Source organism: Hakea prostrata, chromosome 3, assembly GCF_041222555.1.
Source record: "Hakea prostrata isolate BN-2017 chromosome 3, UWA_Hpros_2, whole genome shotgun sequence".
Lineage (NCBI taxonomy): Eukaryota > Viridiplantae > Streptophyta > Magnoliopsida > Proteales > Proteaceae > Hakea > Hakea prostrata.
The window spans coordinates 32,724,323-32,751,625 of NC_142602.1; the positions used below are offsets into that span (position 1 = coordinate 32,724,323).

Below are 27,303 nucleotides of genomic sequence, written 5' to 3' on the forward strand. Positions count from 1 at the left end.
ACATGACTCCAATATTAGTCCAAAAAATGTAATGGTTGAGTATTTAAAATAAGAATCAAAAGTTTTAGAATAAATCTAAACAAAAAAACAAAATTAAAGGCTCCACATAAATAAACTATTCAATTTGTAAGGAAAAATTTATAGTTCCTCGTAGCCGTGAACGATTTTACTCGTCAAGTAATCATCCTCATCTGAGCTCTAGATTTAGATGCTCTCCTCCATTTTCGCCATCCCCTATAAATTGTCAATGAATTTCATAAGAATATAAATTCAAACATTTAAACAATATATATGAGTATCTAGTTCTACCAAAAGAACTTAGTACAATCCACATAATGGTTGAAAAACATGTGCATCAAGTTTTTATACAAGAACAAAATCTAAATGATTTTTTACAAAGAGTTATTCTATGTTTCCATTTGGAATGTTATTGTTATCAAGTCCACCACAATTATCGGCTATGTCATCAAATTTGGAATAACACACTTCCACCGAAGACATATCATCAAATGTAGAATGATATAAAGATAATAATAACATCATTGAAATATATTAACAATTTCACATTCCTTGTTTGGAATAATAAGATAATCAAGCTTCATACAAAGGTTGTCATATCATCAATGTGGAATGACTTCACACACCTCTGTGCTCCACAATCCTACCAAATTATCTAAAATATGTAAATGGTCATGAATGCAAACTATGTCTAGATGAAATTCAAGCAATTCAAAATAACATAGATTTGGATTAAGACCTACTTATATGGTCTTTAACCCCATCTTCATAGTTTTGAATGTCCGATCTTTGTTCAATCTGTTTATAAGGGCATCTGTCATGTTCTCCTTTTTATCTCACATCAATTAAAATGATCACTTTTTATTCAATAAGATAATTCAACATGACCTATTTTAGCCTAATTTGTATCCTCTAACTATTAAAGAGTGATTTATCAACTATCATTGCCATTGCTTGATTATCATAGAACAAACTCAAAGAGGTCATCTTTAAGTTGACCAATGGAATATCCAAAATCAAATCTCTTATTCACTCTATCTCATCTCCTACTAAGGCTAGAACATATAATTTTGATTCTATAGAGCTCAAAGCAATGTAGTGATAAAAATATAACCACTAATGGATTTGTTGTTTCTTGTATCTGAGCACCAAGATGCATAAGAATCCTTTCAAAATTAGAGGTTGTCCAACATAGCAAAGGGCGTAGTTTGTGGTACCCTTAAGGTATCTCATTAGTCTTTGCCTTTTGAGGGCAACATAATGCTCTTTACTAGAATTACTAATGAGCGACTCAGCATGCCTACTGTATAGGTTATGTCTGGCCTAGTGCAACTCAATGCATACATGAGTATACCAATCAATATCGAATATTCTAACTGATTCACAATTTTACCATCATTCGATATAAGCTTTTTGTTATAATCATATGGTGTATCTACTTTTCATCCATTGTATCTCCATCAAGAAAGTAGTTTTTCAATATATCTTGATTGGTTAAGGATAATTCATTGCCCAATAAAACTCACTTTCAAGCAAACAATGATGTCTATAACATTAAAATCCTTCATGTCAAATTCTTTAGCTAATGTTTCTTTAATGTCACTTACTACAAAATGATCAGAATCAAGAAGTAACATGTCATCTACCTATAAGAAAGTAGTCATGACCTTATTGACATAGACTTATAGTAAATGCATTTATCAGAGTTATCAGTATGATACCCAAAGTTCTTTACTATTTTGTCAAATTATTAATATCATAATTTAGGTGCTTGTTTAGGACCATATCAAAATTTATTTAATTGACAAACTTTATGTACTGCTCATGACATACCCTTTAGGCTAGTCCATGTTGATTTCTTCAGTTATGTCTCCATTAAGAAATGTTGTTTTTATATCTATTTAATGCACAACATAGTATTCAATACATGCCAAGACAATAAGAACTTTAATTGTGGCTAGATAATAGACCGATGACTAGATGTTAAAATAATCCACTTCATTGACTTGAATATAGCCACCTATAGAAGATGGATTTGGATGGGATAATTGTGACTTGATTAATTTAAGGGTCTAACTGATTTTTACACCTACATCTCCTAATTTACATAAGGATATAGTGGTCTTATAACTTTTATATCAACAGTTCTCACAGAATTGAAACACTGGATCATTGGGTTTTGGTTCAATCAACACAGGACTAACCTTGGCCATGTCCAAACAAACAACAATTTGGTTTGTCATCTTTTGAAATTCTCTCCATTAAAAGGTTCACTTCTAATTAGATAGGGTATGACCTTAGTGGCAATGAGCATTGCAGAATCAACCATACTATAAGCCATATTCCTTAAAGATTGTTGTTTTTAAAATATTAGTTAGAATTGAAAGGGCTTTAGAGAAGACAATCCAAATCTCAAAATAGTAGTAGATCAGAGACACAATCAAAACAATTAATTAAAGACTCAATTGGAACAACTTATTTTATTTGCTGAGGTGTGAAAGTCACTGTCATTGAGGAATATTTTGGCCCCTTGATCCTTGAATCCATGCTCCTAGGTCTCAACCAAACAACCTCAAGGATTCAACAGCAATAGCCCCTTGGGTCCAAGCACAAGATCAGATGAGCTCTAGGAACAACAAAGACACTCTCTTGATTAGAAAGAAAGACATAAATGGAAAATATAGAACCATTGTGAAGTCAATAAGAGTGGAGAGCCTTCAATGATTACCCTTAGCAACAAACCCCTCTATTTATAGGGTAGTGCCTACAACGGTTATAATATTTACATGGTAATAGAATTTGATTGTTTAATTTTTAACGGCAAGAATCTTTGATTGAACAATCACAATTGGCAAAAATCTTTGATAGTAATAAATTTTTAATTGCAATCAACTTTAATGGTAATAAGTCAAAGGGATAATCTTTTGATAAAATGGTAAAGATCTCTAATGGAAACCAACTTTCATCAAAACAAACATAGAGTAATCTTTGTTGGTAATAAACATAACGGTAACCTACCTTAATTGCAAAATCGCACATTAATAAAAGGAGTAATAGAGTTGGTGATAATATATTAGCCAAGAAAGAAATAGGTAATTAAATAGGTAATTAAAGGTTGATTGATACATCATTTTACATAAAGGTTGGTGAAATAAAAGTCAATGATATCTTTCATAATAAGCTTGACAACACATCTTCCATCACTAATAGAAACCATTTTGAATTTTGAATTCAAGAACATAAATATATCTTTCAAATTTAAGAGATATTCTTCAAAAAGACAATCTATGATAGAATCTCTTTTGATATGCCTCCAACATAACCAATCCAAAAAACCCTAGCCTCGCCATGCTTTGAGGTGGAGAGCCTCCCCTCCACCTCCACTCTCTCCACCTCTCCGTCTCTCTGGTTTGTTTTGAGGCTTTTTATTTTTCCACCTCCTCCCCCGTGCTTTGAGATTTTTCTTTTCCAACCCTGTTTTGCTCCCTCTAGTTTTTCATTTTCCCACTCTGTTTTTGCTCCCTCTAGTTTTTCATTTTCCCACTTTGATTTTGCTCCCTCGCCTCCTCTCTCCCTCTATTTGTTCATTTTTTCCACCACCACCTCCACCTTCTCCCCCGCCTCCCTTCCCTTTTTTCCCGTGAAGTTCCGGATTCGGGAAAGAAAAAAAAAAAATCTATCCCTATTTTTCTCTGTAGTTCTCTCTGCTATCTCTTTTTCCCCAATCGGTGGAAATGTTCAGTTTCTTAGAAAGAAAAAAAAAATCTGTCTCTATTTCTCTCTATCGCTTCTCTGCTATCTCTTTTTCCCCCAATCGGTGGAGTGGATCAGTTTCTTAGAGAGAGAGGAGGAAAAAAAAATAAAAATCCAGGAATATGCGAGGTCTAGTAATGCATTCTGTAGATCTGAAAATTTTATGCCGGAATTGGATGTGTCTCTCGGGGATCTAGAAGCTTTGCTACTGCGAGAGTCTTGTGTTGTTGATCGCTTGTTGTTATCTCCGCCCTTGTGGCGTGTTATTTCTCCGCCCTTGTGGTGTGTTATCTCTCCATCCTTGTGGTGTGTATTTCCGTCCTTGTGGCATGTCTATGTCCGTCTTTATGGCGTGTCGGTTGTAATAGAGGATACGTATGTCATATTCCTTGAGCTTAAATGTTGTTGTAGTGGTTACAACCACCTTTCTAAGGGCTTGGGCTCGACCCATTCCTTAGCTAGGATGACCGTGTCTATTGCATGTATGACATTTGGTCTATTTCCATTTCTTTGTTTGGATCGAACCTAGTGTTTCATGGATTTTCTGTATTTGGCAATTTCCATTCCTTCTCCACGTCCGGAAGCTAGGAAACTTAAAAACCAATTCTTTCTTGAAATTTTGATGGTGGGGGGTCTTTTTTTTTTTGGGTGCGGAGATTTCATGCATTAATCTTTCAAATCTATAGACTTCAAATCTATGGAGTCATAATTTATAAAATTAAGTGTTTGGTTGTGGAGAATCGTGTTCTCCTTTTTTTGATCGACATGATTTTTGTGTGTCAATTGTTCATAAATGACAAGGATTCACCTTTTACGAAAACGTTGTGATTTCATGAACATGATCCCAAACGGGTATAAATTAAAAAATGATTGTTTTGACTTCAAATAGCACAACCCATTCACATGCAAGGTTTAAAACCATCTTTGGTTTCACTTGGTATCGTTGGGGGACCTCCATCGGTGCAGGATCACCTGGGTTGTGACTGTGATTTTAAGAGACGTATGGTATCGTATCGTATTGAGTATTGTATCGCTCTGACTAATGTATTTTAATGTAATTTAATGGAAAGACGTATCGAGATATATCGTATCGGTTGGGTCAAATATGGATACGTATCGGCTAGTATCGTATAGTATTGTGAGATACTTTAAACCTTGCCTACATGTGCAAATATGAAACCCTAAAATTATTGGTGTCAAGCACCACATGCTTTAAGGATCAAGCATAAAAAACGTTAAGTTATGCCTTGGTGGTTGTGATTATCTCTCAACTCTAACCACTCCACTCCAACCAAATTGCTTTTCTACTTGGAATTCTGTGAAAGCATAAAGAACAACTAAAAGTTTGTAAATCCATTGAAGTTGTATATTGGACAAAAGGTAAACAACAAGATTAAATAAAGAATACATCAATTTTCTTTTCATTCGGAAACTTTTAGCACTTCTTTTTTTATCCCCCCAGTCCTGACCTAATTTTTCCCAACCTCGGGTGATCTCTGCACTTACCACTTTTCTTTTTTCCCCCTTAAATAAAGAGATTTTCTCATTTAAGAGTCCTAACACTTTAATCACAAAGCAGATGAGTGTAACAGGAGAGAGGGAGAGGGGGAGTGGTGCTCCCCGACGGGTTACCACCACAAAAAACAGGGGGGCCCAGGGGTGGTGATGGGATGGTTTATTATTTATTTATTTATTTTATTTTTTAATATTTTTAGTGGTGGCCCCCACCATTTTTGTGGTGGAAAAACTGGCGGGGAGCACTCTGTGCTCCTCGTCGGGGGTGATGATTCGGATTCGAGTGGTACTACCAAAATGCCATATTCCCTACCCAAATATCAGTTAAGTATATTATACGAAAAAAAACAAGAAGAAGAAGTATCTTATATATGTATGAGAAATCTAGATGGAATCACCAAAAGTAGATCCCAAATGGTAGATTCTATCTAAATATTTTAAATATGGCCATGTAAATTCATATGCATAATGATTCACTAGACATGCCAACACAAGGTTGCTCGATTGGTAAGACCAACACATCTTAATGAAAAAGTTGTAAGCTTCAATTCTTGCAAATGGCATATGATTAAATGCATTCTTGTACCCCAACCCCCCAAAAAAAAGAAAAAAAAATGAGATTCACTGGACTCCTATGAATGGATAGTGAATCTGATCTCCTAAACCACACTTATTTCTTACACATTATTCACCTAGGTCCAAAGCTCTCTTTGCCCTTGACAAATTAACCAATGGTCCTTTTATTTTTCAACCATTACTATTCATTTTTTTCTGGAATCTCCACTAGTTGTTTGACAGATCATGTCAAAGGAGGCAGGTAATTCAGTTATCTTCAAGGATCAAGCAGGACCATTCACCTGGGTCAGTAGCAGTAGAAGTATTTGAGAAGATCTGTCTTTAAAGGAGGATATGGGAGGTAAGGGAGCGAGAACAGAGTTCCATCCCATTAGTCTCACTCAAGTTGTTCTCCACCTAATACAATCCAACCCCTATGGTTTTCCCACTAAGAATTGTGCTAAAGCTCCCTGGAGACATGCAAAAGAACATGGGTGAAACAAAATGTCATGAATCAGAATTATTACTATTATTGTTATCATCATCATTTTTTCTTATCTAGAAAACAACATCAAAGTTGTTCTCATTTGGAAAATTAGCAACACTTCCTTTTACACTTTAGTTTCTATAAGCACCAACCTCAACTTGAGGATGGCCATGTGATAGAGATGGAGATAAACAAACAAAAATAAAGCATGAATGATTCATTTTGATTGGTAGAGTTAATGGACTCATGGAAATAACCCTCAAGGCTCAGGTTGTAATTTCTCGCACTCCTCCCTGATTGATTGGAAAAGAACGGTAGAAAGATATCGCTCACCGAAACTTGGGAACACGACCTGCAAGTAGCAAATGTAAAATTCCCATTAGTAGAATGAGGTAAAGACTCTGAGAGTAATGGAAACCCCATAAAGCACATCATTGGAACAGAACAGTGATACCAATACACCTTCTTGGTTCGATAATGTTGAGAGACCCAGACATGAAAATATAACCAAAATGCTGGGAACCCAATATATCACACATTTAATTTGGTTTACTTATGAGTTTCTGTTTAGTGTTATGCCTATAACAAACAAACAATGCCCTCCAGTAGATGAGGTTCATAACATCTGATAAAACAAGGAACATTCAGATAAAAAAGAAATGGGGTTCTTACTTGACCAAACTCATCACTCTGCCATCAAAGGTTGTTCAATATTTGCATTTGAATTGGCATGACAGAACACTGACGTAGAACCTGGTTTTTTAAGGTCCAATCTTGATATAGTTACTAACTCCACCAGTGTTTGCTGCCAGTCCAAGCCAGGGTAAAGGAGGCTTGGTGCGTCAAGTCAGCTGGCAGCACCAGGAAAACCAAAGCCCAGTCACACCCTTGAAACCCTTCACATGGATTCTGATCTTGATATAGTTACTGTTTTTTTTTCTTCACAAAAGACCAGTTCTTTTACCATGACGTATGTCCAAGGAAAATCAGCATCATAATCCAGTTCGGAGACCAAACAAATCCCAATTGGATTTGAATATGGTTTCACTAATTTCAGATTCAACAGGCCATCTTGGAATGGATTTTTATGTGCATATATAGTTGAGCTGAATTCAGAAGCACCAACATGGCAACATCTAATCCATCATGTCACTAATTTAATTGGCCAAAGTGGTAGGGTTTCCATGGATAAAAGATGCCATAACACTGACCAAGCCAACAAAGAGTTTTCGAACACGGCAATTCATCAAAAGCAAAGACGCCAATAAGTTGCATGATATATTTTACGTTTAGTACATGATTCAAGAGGTATAAATTAACTCTTGAACCATGTACTAAAAGTAAAATATATCATGCATATCATCCATAAAAGTATTGAAATTGGAGTCATTTTAGGTTTATGTTAAAGTACACTAACCTTGTGTTGCCTTTACTTGCAATACAAGACAGTGTTAAGAGTTGAAAGTAGCAAAGTGGGAGTTGAAACTTAACAGAACTACCAATTTGATTGGGTTAGATTTAAGTAATGAATCTTCTGATCAACATCAAGAAACAGTTTTGAAGACATAAAGGACTGTAAACCCAACCGTAACAATCCCTAGTATGATGTTGAACTCCAAATAATTCCAGTTGGAAGGTTCAATTCTAGGCAGCCAAATCTTGAGAATACAGGATAGGACTTAAATTAAGGATCAGCATTTTTGACCAACCAGCCAACATTGGTAGTTGAAATAGAGATTGAATGAAGATGCAAACAGAAGTAGAAAAATCTCCAAATTTCAGCCAATTCTGAACAGTGTTGTCGGGATATGATACAGTTGAAATTAAGAAGTTTGGGATAAACCTGATGGTTCAGAGATTAACAATGTTGGTGTTCAAAATTAGAAAATAAAGATTGATGGTAAATTAATTGAAAGGTGGGCTGGAGAGATGGAGCAAATGCAAGGAGGCATGTTGGGATGGGATGGAACCAAGTTTATTCATGGAAAACAGGGGAAGGGCTCTCACAAACGCAGCAAACGTAAACAGTAAACAAGAGCCACCTGCCGCCATGGTGGCTCTCATGATGGCAGTGACACCACACAGGTGGTTCTGATGGCTAAGATGTCTGATGCAATCTAAGAATTCAGATTAAGCATTTTGGATCCAAGCATGCCAATAATCAAATCTGTGATCAGATCTGAGATAAAAGAAGTCAAGGTGGCAAGAAAACCATATCATGGAGAGGGTCCAAAGCAGAAATGTGACACTAACAAGGCCGGAAACTACAACTATGGCAGAGGCCAGAGGGAGGAAAGAGACATGAAATCAATCTTCTTTGCCTTTTTTTTACTTTCTTTCTTTATCCTTTTGTTTTTGGTTTTCCGGGGGGGGGGGGGGTGTTGAGGTTTGGTTGGAGTGGGGGAAGAGATAAAGAGAGAACAAATCAAGTTTGAGAAATCAATCCCATATGCACTGCTTAATAGCACCAACACTCTATTCTATGCTCAATTCATCTTTAAATGATGGCTGTAATATAATTCCTAATTCGATTAACACCGCCAGTGTTTGCTGCTGGTCCCAAGCCGGGGTAGAGGATTAGGGTCGGTGCACCCCCCCCCCCCCCAAAAAAAAAAGAAAAAGAAAAAAAAAAAAAGACAAACTCTTTTTACATGAATTCTACAACCTTACTTGATAAACGCTATATTAGAGCATTCCTTGACAAGACACATGCTACACTATGGTGCAGGGGTAGTGATAAAGTGGACAAAAGTTAACTAGAGCATCCCATGTAAGTGATGCATCACGTTGGTGCCCATATTCGGTTATCAGTAGGCAAGGGTTCCGGTTCCATGGATGAGGGTGTGTAAAGAAGCCAATCCAAAAACGTAGTATTGGATTGATATCTTAGAACATAAGATCTTTAGGAAAGAGTTTAAGCATTAATAGACGTTACGAGGAAAATAATAGTATAGCTTGTATTCAAGAGACCAGATGGAGGGGTAAGAGCCAAGGAGTTGGATGACATTAAACTTTGGCACATTGGGGATAAAAGTAACATAAGTCGAGTTGGAAGAATAGTGGATAAAGATTTATAGGATGATATGATGGCTTTTAAAAGATTAAGTGATAGAGTTACACTTGTCAAGCTTGTACTAATGAAAGAGATTGTAAAAAAAATTAGTGCATATGCACTTTAAGTAGGATTGGAGGCAAATAATAAGTTACAATTTTGGGAATAGATGGATGGATTAGTGCAAGAAATTCATTAAGGAGAAATATTATCAAAGGGGGTTTATTTAAATGGACATATTGGCAAAGATCAAGGAGGCTATGAAAGCACACATAGAAGATATGGGTTTGGAAAGAGGAATGCAGAATGGATCTCAGTTTTAGATTTTTTTGTTACTTTTGATTTATATATTATAAATACTTATTTCAAAAAGAGAGGAGCATCTAACTCCAAAAGTGGACATCATAGAAACCAAATTGATTTCTTCTTATGTCCTAATTAGAAGGTGAGATAGATTGTTGTGTAAGGACTGCAAAGTGATTCCAAGGAAAAACAACCACACAACATACACTAGTGGTTTTGGATGTGTGCCTCACTTCACAAACTCATAAAAAGTGTGAGGTTAACTGTCCCATGAAAAGGTGGTGGAGCTCAAAAGGATTTTTACTAATGAAGTAGTCAAACAAGAAAAGTGGGAATTTGAGGGGGAAACTAGGGGAAACTAGTACAGTATGGAATGAGATGGCTATTTATTACGAAGGTGGCTAAAGATGTTATAAGTGACTTGAACGGAAAACACCATTCCTGGAGAGAGAGACTTGCGATGAGATGGTAAAGTTCAAGCAGCCATTAAGCCATACCCAAACCCTATAGGCCCTATCCCCAAGCCTTAGAACCATTCAAGTCACGCCTTGTACCAAAACCTAATTCTATTGCTAGTTCACTTGAATTGATCTTGAAGATCAACGCTCAATTTGGGGGTTACATCACTCACCAAGTTATTTAAAAAGATCATAAGTACAAGAAAAATGTGAAAAAATGGGAGAGAAACAATATGGGACCAATTTACAAAAATAAAGGGTAGATTCAAAGCTTTAATAACTATGGAAACATAAAACTGATAGGTCGTACTATGAAATTATGAAAGAGAGTACTTGAAACCCAAGAAGCATAAAACTAATGGGTCATACTATGGAGAATCATCTTGTTTTTATTGTTGGAAGATCTATAAAGGAAGCCATTTACCTTATTAGGAGACCTATGGAAAAGAGTATAGAGAATGTAAAAAAAAAAAATCTTTATATGGTATTGATTGACCTAGAAAAAGTTAATGATAGAGTCCCTATAACTTTATGCAAGTTGTAAGAAAGGAAATGTTGCAAGTAAAATGTGAACATAGTAAAAGATAGGTATGAGGGTTCAGTGATAAGTGTAAAAACAGTGGGGGACAAGGTGGTGAATTCCCAATTACAGTTAAGCTACATCAAGGATCAGCATCGGCCCCATATAAATAATGGATGATTTAATCAAAGACATTCAAAATGAGGCTCCTTGGTGTATGCTTTCTAGTGATGATACTATTTTGGTAGATGAGACACAAGTTGGAATTAATACTAAGTTAGAATCATCAAGAGTAATTTTGGAATCAAAAGGCTTTAAACTAAGTGGAACGATAGACAAATATCTAGCATGTAGCTTTGGTTATGATTGGACAAATGATACAGTGGTGATACTTGATGAGAAGGAGATTCTACAAAGTGATTATTTTAGGTATCTTGGCTCAGTCATAAGTAAAAAAAGGTGATATAGAGGATGATGCTTCCCAAAGAATTAAAATACGGTGGATAAAGTGGAGAGGTGCACCTGGGGTGCTCAAAAGAAAATTCTATAGCACCTACATACCACTAGCTATGCATGTAAGGTGCAACGTCTTGGGCTGTTAAGAATCATCATATAGACAAAATCAATGTAACAGAGATGAGGATGTTAAGATGGATGAGTGGCAAAACAAGAAATGATACAGCAAGGAATAATGTAGCTCCAATAAATGATAAACTACGAGAACGTCAACTGAGGTGGCATGACCATGTTCAACGGAGATTCTTAAATGCCCCTATATGGAGAAGTGATTTAATTTAGATTGAAGGAATTAAAAGAACTAGGGGCAGACCTAAGACAATCTTAAAAGAAGTGGTGAGAAAGGACATGCATAGCTTAGGCCTTGTATCTAATATGGCATCAAACAGAGCTGATTTAAAGGCAAGGATCCATGTAGCCCACCTCATTTAGTTGGGATAAGGCTTTGTTGTTGTTCTCTGAATATCTCAGTTGTAGGTTTTCCATTTTGAGATCATTTAATGGAGATTTGGGGCTGTTAGGGATGAACCGCAAGTAGGATCAACGGTCTTCTTGATTCACAACAAAACAAAGAAAAGAAGTGGTGGGAGATGATAATGAAGTGCCAACGGGGATGACAGCCTGAATTAACAACCCAAAACAGACTCTTAGACTTAAAACACCAAGACTCTTTCCACCAAGGACTTGAAACACTTTAGACCTCAGGTTGGATTTTAAAAACCACTACCAAATCAGTTTCGAAATAATAAGATTAGACTTACCTTCTACAAAGGAACAATAGCTGCCAAGCTGAATCACATAAACCAAAAACTGTCTATTTTGTTCTTCGATGATTGGAAACTTAAAATGAGAAATTACAAGTTAAAATGAAACTAAGAATAGGCAATTCCTTGTGGGAAATTGAACTCCTAAAGCTAAGCCAACCTCTTGTCCCTAGCAACCTTTAACTAGTCTCTCAGATTTTTCAAATCAAAATACCAGCCCCCTACGCATGGATGCTATGAATTGTTACAGTTACTCAGGCTACTAACAACTTCTGAAATGACTCAACAACTTAAATAACTCCTAAAAGTTCTCAATCAGCCAAATTGTGGGCTATTACAAGAAAACTAATTGAAAATAAAAAGATGCTCCCATTTAACAGTTGGGCAGAATTACAAGTTTGCTATTGCCTAACTGAATACTAACACTGCCAAAAAAAATATCCTTGGAGAAAACTCAATTCATCTTCCGCAGTTGGATCGATTTCTTACATCAACAACAGTAGTGGATAAATGAAGCCTCTTAACAACCACAAGACATTGAGGAAGTTCCAGAACCTCATTAGGAAAGAGGTTCCCCTACTGAATGCAATTTAATGCAACAAGCAATCTTAAAAAGTTCTATATATCTCACACATCTGACCAACTCCAGATGACTGGTTTTCCCAGGAAAATCTACTTAAACCAGTTTAGTTTCATTTAGTAGGATAGAAACTTAATTTTGAGATTTGGGTAGAGAGGAAAGGAGTCTTGGAGAAGGATAGTACATCTTCTAGCAAGTAAATATTGATTAAGACAGAACCAGGATTGTTTGGATACAGGCAAAACAACTACAAACAATATAGAGAATCATGTGAACAAGGAAACATGTGGAACAACAAACTAGCAATTATGTAGCAACTCTAGAATAACAGACTCAAATAGTACATTATTCATCGGGATTGTGTGTTTCTGTCATTTGTGGGTTTGAACATCAAGTTTCCACTGAATGGATCAAGTCAACTGAGATAATCAGAAAGCACATACTTGAACTCATGTAGTTTCCTTCACTCCTTAACCCGGAAGAGAAAAAATATTGTAAAATTATAATTACAAAGAAAACCAACAATTAACAAAGATGCATACCGTAATTAGCTTTCCAGCATTCTCTGGTCTCTTTCCAACTTTTATAGCAGCAGCTGCTGCTGCTCCAGAAGAAATTCCCACCTACATAAAAAAGGGAAAAATAAATTAAAGAAAAATAAAAAAAGCATATGGAAGTAATGGGAATGTCCAATAAATGAACTAAAAAATAAAAAATAAAAAAACAGAAAGACAAAATTCCTACTTCCCACCATACATGTTATCAAGTCAGCAGTTAGAGTAATTCACTGGCACACTGGATATGTGTAAGTATCTGAAGGTTGACGTTCAGTATATTTATTGGGATACAGCTGTAAACAGCGTACACCTAGATCAGATAAGATTTATGTTGTCCACTAACCTACTTTATTAACTTAGGAACAGTTAATAGAGTTAAAACTGATCATCTAGAGGAAAATTTTTCCATAGTTGGGAGTAACTTGACTGTTGAAATCAGTAAACCATCCTCAAGTTCAAGTATATTCAGGTAAATATGCAAAAGTAAGGCAGTAGCATGTGGAGTATCAGAAACAGCTTCCATCCACATTAACTATCTACAGGTCCAAAAACAACACAACAAGGTAATCTCAAACTATTCTCTAGAACCATTTCATTTGAAGTCTCACACAGTATGCTCTGTTTTAGTTAAAGGTATTACTTTGGGGTATATTAGGAATGCCATTGACTGCAATTGTCTATATCCACAAACACTTATGCCATTTATATGATCATGTAACACCAAATATGCTGTCGCAAGGAATCAGATGTAGACCAACCATGATTGAATGATCGTTCGCATTAACACTAAAATATTGAAAATATTGCTTCAAAATTCCAGAGACCATATTCCCAAACCCTAGTTTTCCTTCATCCTCTACCTGTTCTTCTAATTCCTAGTCCATCAAAGCCCACCATAGCAGGCCTATCCCAGGCCCGCATCATCTGGTATTAGATCAAAAGATCCCCACCCCATAAGCCTCCTCTGTTCCCTCTCTTCCTTCACTGACTTTGTTCTGTGAAACCAGCCAAAAAAGAAAAAAGAAAAACTGTGTAACTGTAGCTCCCCCTCTTCTGCCATTCTCTTCTGTTTCCTAAGAAAGAAAACCAGTCCTGACAAGTCCCACTATTTATTTTTCTGCCATCCCCTTCTAGACTCTCCTTCATTTATATATCTCCCATTATTACCCTTAACCCACTAAATGGAGATTGATGTAGAGGATTTATCCTATTTGATCAGTGAGAGGTTCTCTCAAATGCAAGAAGAGCTTTCGATCTTCACAACAGGTCTTCAGGGGCACGCCAATATTAACAACAATTTCTGTGATACAATGTCATGCATGTGACAATCCTCAGAAGATGAACCACATGTGGAAGAAATCGAGATCCAAGAAAGCGAAGATCAAATTGATGTACATGGTTTGATCAAAGTTATCGAAGAATTGTTTGACAGTCCTATTTCAATTGTGAAACCCAATGAGCATATTACCTTGAAGAGAAATTATTCAGTAACCACCATCAGTTGGTTGACCTTGAGACATGTTAGAACATCACCCCCATCAAAGCCAATATTTGTGAATGTTAATCACATGCTGTTGATTCTCTCATTTTGCAAAACTCATGAGCGAGTTTTTCTCAACACTGGGAGAGTTGATGTAGTTAAGAATGTCCAAAAGGGTCAATTGAGCTTTGAAATGCTTAATTTTGGTCCACCAATGGGTTCTATAGACATTAGGCTCTTTGTTTTGGGTTTATAGATGTAATGGGCCTAATTTATAAGCCCATAAAGTGGGGGTGATGCTGGTACACGGGATGAACAGTTAATTGTAATATTTAAATGTGTGTTTGAGTTATATATATATAATTGTAATATTTAAGTCAGTGTTTGAGTTATTTATTAGAACACATAATAAGTAGATAGAACTATGTTTAATTTTGTTTACCATATATATATATATATATATATATATATATATATATATATATGTAATGCATCCCCCCATCAATTAGAGATGATTTGATTCATGGATATTAATTTTTATAAGAGTTTTGATGTCATTTGGCAGTGCAGACAGGATTGCTATCCCTTTCTTTGATTTCTTCTCTTTTTATGACTAGGAGTTTCTTCTATTGTCCAAGTTGCTGTTCAAGAACATCTTCAATAATAATAAGTTGAATTACTCCCAACCCTAATTATTTTTTTAATCTTCTAATTCCCAAACCATTTTCTCCTTCTTCCTCTTCCTATTCTTCTGATTCCTTGCCTTTGAAAGCCCACCATAGCAAGCCTATCCCAGGCCAACATTATCAGCTACACTAAGCCACTTCCCTGATCTTTCTAGACAAGAAACTAACCTTGACAAAGTGGCTTCCAACTGTTCCCTCATCAAGTGGGATATCTTGTGTCTTCCTACCAAAGTGGGTTGGTTAGGTTTCTGAAAAGCCAATGTCCATAGTAAAGCCCTCCTTTTGAAACAAGCGCAGAGACTTCTTTCTAAGCCTGACTCAATTTTGGCCAAGTTTTCAAAAGAGTCAGTGTTTTCACAATACTTCACTTTTTTACCCAATAACCATGTCTAAGCATGGCTCTTGGATATGGAATAACATCATTCTGTCCTGCCAATCCTTAAATCCTGTAGCTTTTGCAAGTTCGTGATATAGGTGATAAGAAAAAATATTAATGAGATGATGAAAAATTTAATTCTGGTCTGAAATTGAATTCCTTCGATTGAATCACATTCTTGGCCTCCTTCCATCTCTAGACTGAATATTTTGCAAGTTGGTCTCTAAGGCTACTGCTAACTACCTTTGCAACCACAAGCTTCTTTCTAATCTTGTTCCTCACTTTGGGCTGGAGGTTTTAAAACTTTGTCCAGCTCAGAGACCTGATTCTTGGCGTTGTTAGCCTCCAATAGTGGAGAGTTCTCTACTTGGAAAGTAGGAGCATTTTTTCAAAATGTTGACATAAGGAGTTAGAGGAACTAGGGGGAGATTTAAGATAACCTTCGGAGAAATGGTGAGAAAGGATATGCATAGCTTAGGCCTTGTATCTAGTATGGCCTCACACAGAGGCTAGAGCTAATTGGAAGGCAAGGGTCCATGTAGCTGATCCCATTTAGTTGGGACAAGGCTTCTTGTTGTTGTTGTTGTTGTAAGATAAGGAATGATATTGTTTCTAAGTAGTGGATTGCGTTTTGCATACTTAACATCCATCCAAAGTTCAAACTTTTCTTCTTGAAACTTATTCAAGCAGGTCTACCACTGAAATCATGTCTAAATGGTCTAATGTTGTTCCTGCCTGTGTATTTTGAAAGAAATCCCCAGAAATTGTATGTCATCTTTTTCTTTCATGCTAGTGGACCAAACATATTTGGGCAGCAGGACTCTTGAGTTAAGGAACCAAATCATCCCTTATGAGCTTCACTTTCTAGGATCTTGTCTAAGAATTTATTTTACGAATCTATAGGACAAAATTTGGCTAACCTGAATTTTATCTATCTTTATGATTACTTGCTACAATATATGGCAATGGGGAAATAAGGTAATATTCTCAAATGCTAAACTGGACACAGTTAATGGGGTCTAGTTGAACTTGCCAGAAGTCCAGAACTTCTGCCTAATCCAACTAGGAAGACATGGCTTCTGCAGCTTGTCTCTCTTCTGTTAAATCAAAGTAATCAGCTTGTTGCCACCAGTTTTTGTAAATATGGCTATCCGAGTTGCAAAATGTATGTCAAGAATCTAGCAATCGTCAACGGAGGAATCTTTTTTGGAGAAAACAATCAATTAAAGGAAAAAGCAAACATACAAAGGATCCAAAAAACAGGATCAAATAGGAGAATGGAGTTGGGGGGGGGGGGCCCGGCGGGAAGAAAGAGGGGGGGGTTTTGGGGGAAGAAAAATGGGGGGGGGGGGGGCGAATGTTTTCTCTTTGTACTCTAAGATGATTTTGTACCTTAAAGTCTTAAACTATGTTATGTTTAATATAATTTCTTTTACCATAAAAAAAAAAGAAAATCATATGTCCCAGTTCATGAGACTCACTATCGCAGGGTCTAGTTGGGGCAAGTGTAAACGCCTCCTCCACAGGAGCTAAATCTAGTTATGAAATTTTACATCACTTTCAACTACATTTCTTGGATTCAAGTAGGAAATAAATAATTCCAGAGTCAAATTTTAATAACCATCTAGGTCTGGATCTTTAGTTACACAATCATGAATAATTTGACAAAGTTTTCATCTTCTTTAGGTATAAATAAATTTCCTTAATTTCCTTTTTGGATTAAAAAAAAAAGGTAAACAAATATCACCTCAAAAAACCAAATGTGCTACCACACAGACCCAGAAATCAAATGAAATTTCAAATTTACCACATGGAAAATGTCATTTTTGTTTCAGCAGAAATATTTAGGGGACCCAAATCAGAGGTTATAGAGCACATTTTCCTTCCTATGATTTTAAACAAACACAGAAAGTTAGCAAGCACTTACCAACAAGCCTTCCTGGAGTGCTAACTGTTTTGCAGTTTCCACAGCTTCATCACTTGATATCTGCAAGATACAGGGAACACAATAGAAATGGTATTCCAATACACAGCACACCCAGCTATCATGAAGGCAGTGAAGAGTAATAGTAGCAAGAACAATCTCAATATCAGTAACAGCTAGGTCAATGATGAAAATAACAGCAGAAAATGAGGAAAAAAATCTCTGCACGTGCCAACAAGGAAAGATTTGTCTTGATGACAATAATCTACCCTATGGAAGATGATTTGGTTGTTCTGACAGGTTGTAATGTAGGAACCGGTTTCCAAATCTTAATAGAACCTAGAATAGGACTTACACTTAGACCAGGATATCAAATATATGCATACATAAAGATGCAATAGGAGATCAGAATTTACGTATGAACCTTCATTCAAAAAGAAGGATAAAAAAGGCTTTTGTTTTCTAAACAAGACCAATAAGATAGAACTTTGGTGGAAAGGAGCTAACAGTTTCAAATTAATGGACAGGACTTGTAAGATTTACTTATAAGCCTCACAAATTGTCTAGAGGAGTGATAAGTTCATTTCATGCATACTATTTTGGATAATTAAATGGCTATATTTGCATGCATTCATAACTATTTTAATTATTTTACCTTAATATTGCATGAAAATTAATATCTAGCACCCTTTCCCTGTTAATTTCTGTAATTTTTGGTACTCTTATATATTTCCTAGTTAATCCTAATTAAGATTTATTACTTGTGATTGAAGGAAATCACCAACCAAATCCTGCAGGAGCATTATGGAAATTTGAAGAAAATTTGGCCTAGCAAATCCTAATTAAGATTTATTACTTGTGCTTGAAGGAAATCAAGAACCAAATCCTGCAAGAACATTATGGAAATTTGAATTTGAAGAAAATTTGGCCAGGATTTTTTATCAAGTTAGAGAGTTCCATTCTTTAGAAGATTCCTCAAGTAAAAATGCAGGAAGAGGAGGAGATATAAGGGATTTAGGGTTTTATTTCCTTTTGGGTCTGATTGTAATTAGAAAGTGATTTTGCTTTTGCAATGTATTTGAATCTGGTTTAGGAAAGTTATGTAATGTATTAGATTGAATCAAAGAGACCTACCAATCTAGGAAATTAACTTATAAAAAGGAGAGAGACTCCAGCCAAAAATGTTTTTGGTGGAAGAGGCTGCTTAGGAGTTCTCTTCTTCTTCAACCCTAGAGTGATGTTTCCCTTACTTTCCACTTCTTTTTCTTCCTCTATAATGTTCTAATTTTATGTTGCTAGGGTTAGATGGATCCTTACATGAGATTATTTTTTTTATTTTATTCTCCTTTCATATAATTCAAACCTCCCTCTAGTTTTCTTCAATTTTATTCTTAACATCTGAATGTCTGGTCAATATTCATGAATTTCATGGTGTGTTTTCACTCATGTAACAATGAGGAATGCATGCTAGACCTAGGATTGAAGAATAGCAAATTACATCTAATGTGTAATAGATTTGGTGGTTTCTTCGACTTTGCTTGTGGATTTCCTGCATTCAACGCAACATGTTAAATTGATCTCATATGCGTAATTGGTAGGGGTTTGACATGTTAGGGATCCTCATGCATAACAGATGAAATAATCTAATTTTGGGAACCTTGTCGGCAAGAGCGGAGATTAAATTGGCTGTATGAGAAATGGCAAAATAGATCAGTAAACTATATCATGCTTGGTGAAATCAAATCCCTAGCAATTTCGTTCATTAATTTGTGTTTTCATTAGCGATTTTGTTATTTCCTTTGTGTTTTGTTAATTTAACCAATAGCTTAATTAATTCTTGATAATTCGATTGACTAGTTAATTAAAGAGGTTTTTCAAGTTAGTTTGTGATTTTTACTCTTTTCGATCCTTGTGGGAATAACATACCTTTATATTACTTGGGTGACCTCATGCACGTGCGAGTACAAATGCGAGAAGGAGGTCCATGTAAAAGTCCAAACAACGATGGTAGCACATCAAAATCAAAAGTTTGCTCAAAAAAAAAAAAAAATTCAAGAAAGGGTCTTTGAGGAGACAATATGTCAAATGCTACTAATGAGATTGATCTGAAACCATAACTGGAATCAGTCAACCAGAAACTGTCATGTAATGAAGATTAAAATCTCATCTATTTAGTGGCATATAATTTATGATAAGGTTGTGCTCAGATACCAATGATCTGTACAGAATATTAAAACAGATTACTTGAATTTTAAAGAAGATGGGAGCCCAAAGCATGGAAAATCAACTTGCAGATCTCGATATTAAAATTGTTGAAGGAAAATTATGATTTCAGACACTAAAAAGTCTGCATATAAGTGAAACTAGTCTTATTGTTGCTGCTAAATTGCACCTGGCTTTTCTTACATGGATGCTGATACTTGAGAGAGAGAACTGAAAGAAGAGAAAAATGCAACTGGAAATCCATTTAATCAAACTAAGGTATCCACCATTCTGATATAGCCAAAGGTTCCAATATTGAAAGACAATACAAATAATGATCTTTACTATAAATCTTGAATGATGATACAAGGAAATTGTAAAGATTGGGACTCACTCGACACAAGGTGGGGGACTCACTCAACCCTAGAGGATTCACTCAACTCTCCAACACAAGTGTGAAGTGTGCACAAGCAAAAACTATCTTTAAAATAATGATCTCCTTCCATGATGGGATTATATATATATATAAGAATAAATATTATAAGTAAAGAAAGAGAGAGAGAGAGAGAGAGAGAGAGAGAGAGAGAAACATTAGAGTGGGAGTGAGACAAGAGAGAGACGATAGACGGGGAGAGACAACTAGAGAGGGAGATAAGAGGGGTAGGGGTTGAATGGTCAAGAGCATTATTTGCTCTTGACCGTTGGGGCTTGGGCTTCATCATCTTCCCCTCCTTGAGAAGAACTTGTCCTAGAGTTTGGATCACCATAATATGGGAAGAGATCCGAGATGTCAAAAATAAGACTAATATTCATGCCTTCGGGTAGCTCAATATAGTAGGCATTAGGTCCTATTTTCTTAAGGATGCGACAAGGACCAATCTTATTTTTCTTGAGTTTGTTGTATGTACCACTTGGGGATTGAGGTAGTTCGGAGTAAACAAAGAGTTAGTTTGTCCCAAAGAAAGTATGTGTTGGATATTTTGGAAGAAAGTGGTATGCTTGCCTCTAAACTTGTTGATATTCCCATGGATCCTCAGTTGAAGTTAGGAATGGATGATGGGGACTTGTTAGATGATGTCCATTGTTACAGAAGTTTTAGTGGGAAACTAATATATCTCATGGTCACTTGTCCAAATATTTCCTATTCAATTGGTGCATTAAGCCAGTTTATGCAGTGGAAAGGCCCATTGAGATGGAGCTATAAGAGTGCTTCGATATCTCAAGAGTGCACCTGGTAAGGGGCTGGTTTATTGACCAAACAAGAGTATGTATCTAGTTGCTTTCTTTGATGCACATTGGGCAGGGTCTGCATTTGATCGTCGGGTTATTATACCTTTCTTGGCGGAAATCTTATAACTTGGAGTAGGAAACAATCTATTGTTGCCCATTCTAGTGCTGAGGCAGAATATAGAACCATGACCCACACAGCTGCCGGGTTGATGTGGCTTCGTTCCTTATTAGAGGAAATGGGATTCCCAGTTTTCAGCCCTAAGAAAATGTTTTGTGATAACTAGGCTGCTATTTACATTGTTAGGGATCCAATTTTTCATGAGAGAACAAAGCATATAGAGGTTGATTGTCACTTTGTTCGTGATGCAGTCAAGAAGAAAATCATTGAAACCCCCTTTGTGAGTTCTGCTGATCAGCTGGCAGATTTGTTCACTAAAGCTTTGTTTGAGCCAAGTTTTTATTCTATCTATTGCAAGCTGGGCATGGGAGACTTGTATGCTCCAGCTTGGGGGGAGTGTTGAGAATATGCATGGTCCAAGGCTGCTGCCTTGGTGCGCATGCCTTGGACAGCCTTTCTTAGTGCTTAAGTTGTCAACTTTCCTTTCTTAGACAAGGTTCCTTGGTCATGGAGAGTTAGACAGCATAGAAGTTTCTATTTTCCGTAGTTTCTATTTTCATGTTCTTTTGTTTTTTTGGAACTTTCTATTTTCTGTTTTTGTAAGATGTACAATTAGTTTCCTTTTATGGAGGGCAAGTTCACTTGCTTCTCAAGTTGTAATTCAGCCTAGCAGCATTATAAATAAAGAAGGCTGTGATTCTAGTCTGCACTTGCTAGAATCGCAGCTCACTGTTGCAGGTTCTTTATCTTCTTCTTCTCCTCCTCCTCTTCTATTTTCTTTCTTCATTCTCTTTCAAATTCAGCTACTGTTTTGGTTGATCCTAACATGACACATATATGATGAATATAGATGCATATGTGAGTTTATACAACAACTCATTGACTTCAGAAACCTTCTTGACATACACTCAGAATAGGATTTGGGAGTAAACTAACAGATACTCTCCAATCACCACTTCTCCACATTTCAGCATAAGGTTTGAACTTTGAACACAACATACAATTTGTCACTTTAATAATTTGATTAACAAATTACAACTTTACAAGTATCTTAATTGTTTTGAATATGATGGTTTTTAATTCAATTTATAGAATGCTAAACAATGGGGATGAGGATATTGCTTGGCAACACGAAGTCTCCATGGATGAAAGAAGACTGAGGATAACATGCAACTACTATGGTAAAGTCCTCACTGGAGGAAAATTAAGGTTCAAGAGACACTTGGTTGGATATCATGTTGATACACCCAAGTGCCATACTACTGCTCCAAAGGTGAGGGATGCTACTCTTAACATCTTGGAGTTGGCTGAACAATGTAGAGGACCTGCAAAACATGGGGCTAGTGGAGCTGGTGGAGATGGAGCAGGAGTTGGAGGAGCTGCTTAGTGACTTAGTCATTGACTTTATTTCACTTTTATACTCTCGTGGTGTAACTTATAAGTTCACCAATGTTGTACTGTTGGAATTGTGAGCAATTGAATATGTTTGATGTATCATTTGACTTTAAACCTTTATGTTTTCATTTATATCAAATAATGGTTGTGTATTCATGTCTTGCAAGCCTGCATGTTTATTCCTTCAACATTTCGGTTTCAAAGTTAGGGTTGTATTGAAACTTATTGAAACTCATATATACATTTGTTTTCTCCCAAATAAAAGGCCACCACTGTGTTTAGAAGGCCTAAAGAAGGCTAAATACCAAATTTGAGCTGATCCTGAGCCCTAAAACCCACTGAGATGGGCTTCACTTGAGTTGAAAAGGAAAATTTTACTAGATTTTGGTTTTTTGTCTGGCCATAATCTAGGTCGAGACCGAGATCTCAAACCATGCTATCCCTTCCCTCTTCTCTTGTTTGAGTTCTGTTGAAGCTACTCTTGTGCTGCTTCCTTTGATGGCCCGCAAACTAAGTTTACTTCACTCACTTGCTCCCAAGCAACATATTACAAGCTTGCCACTGCTGCTTGAATAAAACCAGCAAAAACTTGCAATCCATCCATTAGAAATTTAGAATTGAATCAAATTTGCAGCAGTATTCATTCCACATGTTGGCCATACACTCACACTTCCTGATTGAATTTCTGCAGTCTGGTTTGGCCATACACAAAAATTTTCATATTTTGTCTTGGATCTGCTTTTTCTGATTCACAGGTTAGATGATGCTAAGCAACTCCTAGCTTTAGCTTTACATTACTAAACCTTCCCTATGAGAAACTGGAAGAAACTTTAGAATTCAGAGTAAAATTAATGGGTTGATACAAGTATTTAGTAGATCACAAGGCAAAATCATTTGGATGCAAAGGTTAAAAAAATAAAAAATAAAAAATTGCTAGGATGAGGAGATAAGCATCTACCTCTATAACTTCATCAAGTATTCCTAGGTCCAAGTTTCCGGGAACAAAACCTGTTCCAATTCCTTGGATCTTGTGAGGGCCTGCATGTTTGAACCATTGACCAAAGAGATTTCATAAACCAAAGAAGAAATGCTTATTTCAAAGATAGACCAACCAAAGGTATTTTTAGACTCTTCACCTGGCTTTCCCCCTGAAAGAATGTTACTCTCTGAAGGTTCCAGACCAATAATCTGATATACCATGAAAATTCAATTAACCGAAGGATAAGAAAGTTTTACACCCAACAAGCACACTTCCTTTAACCTTATAATAAATTAATTGACCAGAAAGAACAGTACACAATGCAAGGGAGGGGGGGGAAGGAAAGTAATTGCACAAGAGTTTGAATGCTTCAGTGTCTCTTTATAAGGAATTCAACATTGAAAATAAGAGTTTGATTTAAAGTTAATGTTCATATAGAAACTTGAAAATTTTCTTTAATTCTTTCATCAAACCTAAGATCTGCATATTCTTTAATCAAACAGGAACTCCAATAGGTCTCTTGATTATTAGCCAAACCCTTGTTTGAAAGTAACAGAAACAATGAACACAAATGATTTTTCCTAATTTCCTAAACCCTAAACTCCCATCTGAATCGTCATACGCCATCATGCCACAATCATCATGAAATTAGTAGACAGCTCAAAAAAAAAAAAAAAAGAATCTGCTTTTTATCAAGGGAGATACGGCAGTGCTAGCTACATTCCAGGTGATTTTTATGACCCAAAGGCACACTCTGGTCAGTGGTCACAATTTCTAAGAAGACTGGAAGCACATTTGTCTTTTTACCTTCTAAACTGAAATTCTAACACTACAGCAAACTAGCTATCAGATTGGCATAGCAATCCTTCAAAAGTGATCTAAATAAACCATATTAAACCCAGGGCACCATAGGGGGAATGTCAAACAAGCTTTGTTCATTTTATGGGAATATAGTTTTACCTTTACAGTTGGCTTTTTCTCCTTTAGGAACCGACCAACACCAGAAATAGTTCCACCAGTCCCGATCCCCCCAACAAAAATATCCACCTTGCCACTTGTGTCCTCCCAGATTTCTGGACCAGTAGTCTCATAGTGTATCTGCAGAAAACAACATCAAAATTTACATAGACATGGATATTCTACTTATAACAAGAAATCTACTCTCCTCAGGGTCATAAGGGAACCAAACTATAAGCTCCAGGTTTAGTTTATCATTCTATGACCCATCTAGAGGATCTTGAACAGAGGTCATCATTATTTGATGGTTCAAATTATACCATCCACAGCACCCCTTTTTCACTTTCATCATAAGCTATCTGTCTGTTTAAGATCAATGGTTGATCAGAGAGGGGACCATTTCATCAGATTGGTATTTGGCCTATTATATTAAAGGTCTCAAACCCAGAACCTGAGCCTCTTATCTCTATTTATTTTTTTAATTATTTTGTTGGGGGTGTGGGTTTAGGGTGTTTGCATGGATTCAAAGAATCCTGTTGTTTATGTCAGTGGACTGGTCCCCTGCCTCTGCCTCCAGCATATTTTGGACATGTTCCTATAATTAGATCAACAACCAATAAATTTCTAATAGAAAACAGCCTTTGATGGAGTAACAGAGCTGAAATAGAATAAAGCCTCTGAGCATATTCATAAGAAGATAAGGCAGGTTAAGTTATTCCCAAGTGCATGTGCATACCTTTGGGTTTGCAGGATTCTCAAATTGTTGAAGCATGTAAGCATTTGGGGTGCTCTTACAAATCTCTTCAGCTTTTTGAACTGCTCCTTTCATTCCGTTGGCTGGATCAGTAAGTACAAGATCTGCTCCAAATGCCTTAAAGAGAACTCTTCTTTCCATGCTCATTGAAGCAGGCATTGCTAAGATGAGTTTGTATCCTTTTGTAGCAGCAATGAATGCAAGACCAATGCCTGTGTTTCCACTTGTGGGTTCCACCAGAACACTCTAGCAAAAAAATAATAAATAAATATTTTTTCTAAGAACAGTTAAGGATGAGTATGATTCAGAAAAGACCATAATTTGAATTTCCATTTTTCGAGAAATATGTTTTTAACATACTGGAACATCTGGCTGGGACTGCAATTACATTCATTTGAATTAGGCTTCAATCTAGAGGGATCCTGAGATGGATAAGTGGGAAAATAAGGAAGGATAAAGCGACACATGACCCTAATAGAGCTGGCCCAGCTGGGTTGGGAGTAGGCCCAATTCATCACAAATTTAGGAAGTCATTTGAGGTGGTAAGGCCATGTTAAAAAGGGGTCTTCAGATGAAACAGTTGGACGTGTAACCTCATCTTGATTGAGGGAAGCAAAGGAACCAAAGGCTGGCCTAAGATATACAATTGAGAAATGGTGAAGAAGGACTTGCTAATCTGAGACCTTGTTCCTAGTATGACCTCAAATAGAATTGATCAGGATAAAGGTATGATGTTGTCATTATTGAATCAAGCATCACCTGCAAGCACTCTCAACTGGTTCCCTTCCCTTTCAATAGAAACAGAGATGACTCAATTTGAAATAAATCTAACTATGCAGTACATAAAAGCTGCTGATTGAATAGGTCAAAAGGTAACCAAATTTATGGGATTATTTCTCCTAAATTGGTAATGACTTGGGTAACTCAAAGAGAGCTAACAGGGCATGTCACTGAGACCAGTGGAAACTGGCACTCATGATTTGCAAGAGAATCTGAAAGGAAATAAATTGAATAATCACTTAGGAAGTTTGATGTCCTTGCAAAGACTAGAGTAAAAGAATTCCAGAGAGACTATAGCTCTTGAAAGCCACTGGACATCTATCTAGTAATAAAGAGTATGTGATGTAAACCCAGATTTAGGGTTAAGGGTAGAATGCAAATCTCCCTAAAGCTAAGGTTGCCCAGGAAATTCCACCAAAAGAGAATGGGTATTCTAAGGTTTATAGGGTGTTTTATCACTCTCAAACTCTGCTGTAGTGTGAACACAGATCTGGATTTTTAACAAGGAAAGGCTGAAACTTAGGATTTAAGGGTTTGTATGTTTTAAGGCTTCTAGGGTTGAGTATGGGAAAGATTCAAGCGTTCGGTTAGGCTAGAGCTAACTCTGATTTTGTTGTTTTACAATTTCAGAATTAATCCTTAAGGCTATGGTTCAAACTAGGTCTCTTTCTTGGCTTAGGACTCTTGCTTAGGGTTAGGGCTGCATCCGATTGGGTTAAAATTAGGACGGAAGGTCACTAGGGTTAGGGGCATGATGTTTCTAAAGTTTGGGACAGATCTGACGGTTAGATTTCCGTAGATCTGCCCTTTGAATTTCAGGCCTGAGAAAAAGTCCAAAAATTCCAGAAAATTTCTAGGAAACAAAAAAGCAGTATATGGGGAGGTGAGGAGAAACTTGCAAGTGGCCTAAAAGAAGAGGGTGGGAGTTCAAAGGGACTGGGGTTGCTGTTTATTTACTTGGAGTTGAATATAGGTTGCTATGAGGGTTGAAGAAGATGCTGGAATTTATTTATGGCTGCTAGAACTTGAAATTGATTGTTGATTGTTGATGAAGAACTCTTCAAAAATCCACCATGGTCCTCCCAAGAGAACCACAACCTTGGTCTCACAAAACTCTAATTTTTATTCCATCCAAAACTGAAAATTACAATGAAATAACAGGCTATTTATAGCCCTTAAAAGACTCCATCCATAATAGACAGGGATCCTCCCACTTGACCTAGACTCTTTAACTTGGATTCTTAACTAATAAAAGACAAATCTCAATTAAAAGCAAACTCCTAAAAGATAAGATTCCTCTTTGATAAAGAGTCTTATCTTGCCCACAAACTAACCAATCCCAAC

At 36.4% G+C, this 27,303-nt stretch overlaps 1 protein-coding gene across 1 annotated transcript in view; it reads right to left on the minus strand.

Annotated features, from left to right (window-relative positions):
- Nucleotides 1–6,334: 6,334 nt before the first annotated feature.
- Nucleotides 6,335–27,303, minus strand: part of LOC149022120 (cysteine synthase-like) — a 28,953-nt gene continuing 7,984 nt past the window's right edge. The window contains exons 4-10 of the mRNA XM_089150293.1: nt 25,162–25,425; nt 24,429–24,566; nt 23,626–23,677; nt 23,448–23,527; nt 17,548–17,607; nt 13,064–13,144; nt 6,335–6,680 (exon numbers count right to left, since the gene is read on the minus strand). Of these exons, the coding sequence (XP_089006419.1) occupies nt 6,588–6,680; nt 13,064–13,144; nt 17,548–17,607; nt 23,448–23,527; nt 23,626–23,677; nt 24,429–24,566; nt 25,162–25,425 (768 nt within the window). The 3' untranslated portion in view covers nt 6,335–6,587. The remainder of the gene's footprint in view (nt 6,681–13,063; nt 13,145–17,547; nt 17,608–23,447; nt 23,528–23,625; nt 23,678–24,428; nt 24,567–25,161; nt 25,426–27,303) is intronic.